At 38.2% G+C, this 1,302-nt stretch overlaps 1 protein-coding gene across 5 annotated transcripts in view; it reads left to right on the forward strand.

The window, feature by feature from the left end:
- Positions 1-1,302, forward strand: part of phka1 (phosphorylase kinase, alpha 1 (muscle)) — a 49,835-nt gene that overhangs the window by 28,726 nt on the left and 19,807 nt on the right. For all 5 annotated transcript variants that reach the window (XM_015385498.1, XM_015385499.1, XM_015385500.1 and 2 more), the window contains exons 13-14: positions 415-493; positions 576-710. In XM_015385498.1, the coding sequence (XP_015240984.1) occupies positions 415-493; positions 576-710 (214 nt within the window). The remainder of the gene's footprint in view (positions 1-414; positions 494-575; positions 711-1,302) is intronic.

Here is a 1,302-nt window from a genome sequence, read left to right on the forward strand (position 1 = left end):
GAATTGAATTGTACATACAGCAGAACAGTTTTGATAGCATCATTATATTATCCTCTCTATACACACCAAGAGTGAGTAATTAATGTCACACTAATCTGTTTCTTAAACAAATGTATTCCTTCCCTTTTAGCACATAACCAAACTTGAGCTCCTTAATGGCAGCAATGTGGTCGTCCTCCCATTTTAACGCCTCCTTAACTTTCCTGTCAGGGTAGCTAGCATGCTGACCTCACTTCATGGCCAGAGGCTTAAGAAATGTGATAATGATAAATGTTTAAACATTATATGGAGGGTTAAGTTAGCCATTTTCCGCATTTAATAAGTTTATATAAGGTGGTTAAAATGACTTCCTAAAAACTTAAATTAGAAGTATTAAATGTGTATTTTTTTGTTTAATGAACTGTTTGAATTTAGGGTTTTCTTGCCCCCGGAGAGATTGACCCTCTTAACCGACGGTTTTCAACGGTCCCCAAGCCTGATGTAGTTGTTCAGGGTGAGTTCAAAGCCAAGGGTGCATCACTTTTAATATTTCTTATTAGATTACAGGAAAAAGTCAAACGATTGCTCTTCCTTAGTGTCCGTTTTGGCTGAGACGGAGGAAATCAAGGAGCTGCTGATGAAGAACGGTATAAACGTGGAAACGGTGGCTGATATCCATCCCATCCACGTTCAACCATCCAGGGTCCTCAGCCACATCTACGCCAGGCTCGGTACCGCCTTTAGACCATTTCTTCTTCTTGTGTCAAAAGCTAATGATGTGGAACCTAAAAATGCTTGTATTTGTTTCAGACTAAAATTTTAACATATCATGAACTTTGAAATAATCTTAAAGTCGTAGGTAAATCATGTTTGATGTCAAATCATTCTGGCTTAAACATGTATATAAATGTACTCTTTATCAGATATTGTCTCAAAATTTTGGAAAATTTTGATAAAAAAAAAAAATCCTGTCTTAAAATCTGTGGGGCTTCTTTTCATTATTTTATGCGGGCCAGTTAGTTATACGTCAGCTTGTACTCCTAAATACGGCCAATCATATATCAACATATATCAATCTGTCAATCAAATGTTTTCAGTCATAGCATCTTGATTCATATGTCGCAGCTAATATATGCAATGGTTGAAATAAGAAATAAGAATCATTTACTTTTCACCGGGATGTGTCTTCAGCAGGCGTAGAGCTAACAGAACTGGTAGCGTTGTGAGGCAAGGGCTCAAACATGTACGGCTGGAAGCCTTCTACACCAAACCAAGCTTCTGCCGCCCTGGCGTCCTCTTCCACAACAACTTCATCCCCGCTTT

Source organism: Cyprinodon variegatus, unplaced genomic scaffold (genome assembly GCF_000732505.1).
Source record: "Cyprinodon variegatus isolate N-32 unplaced genomic scaffold, C_variegatus-1.0 Scaffold341, whole genome shotgun sequence".
NCBI classification, from domain to species: domain Eukaryota; kingdom Metazoa; phylum Chordata; class Actinopteri; order Cyprinodontiformes; family Cyprinodontidae; genus Cyprinodon; species Cyprinodon variegatus.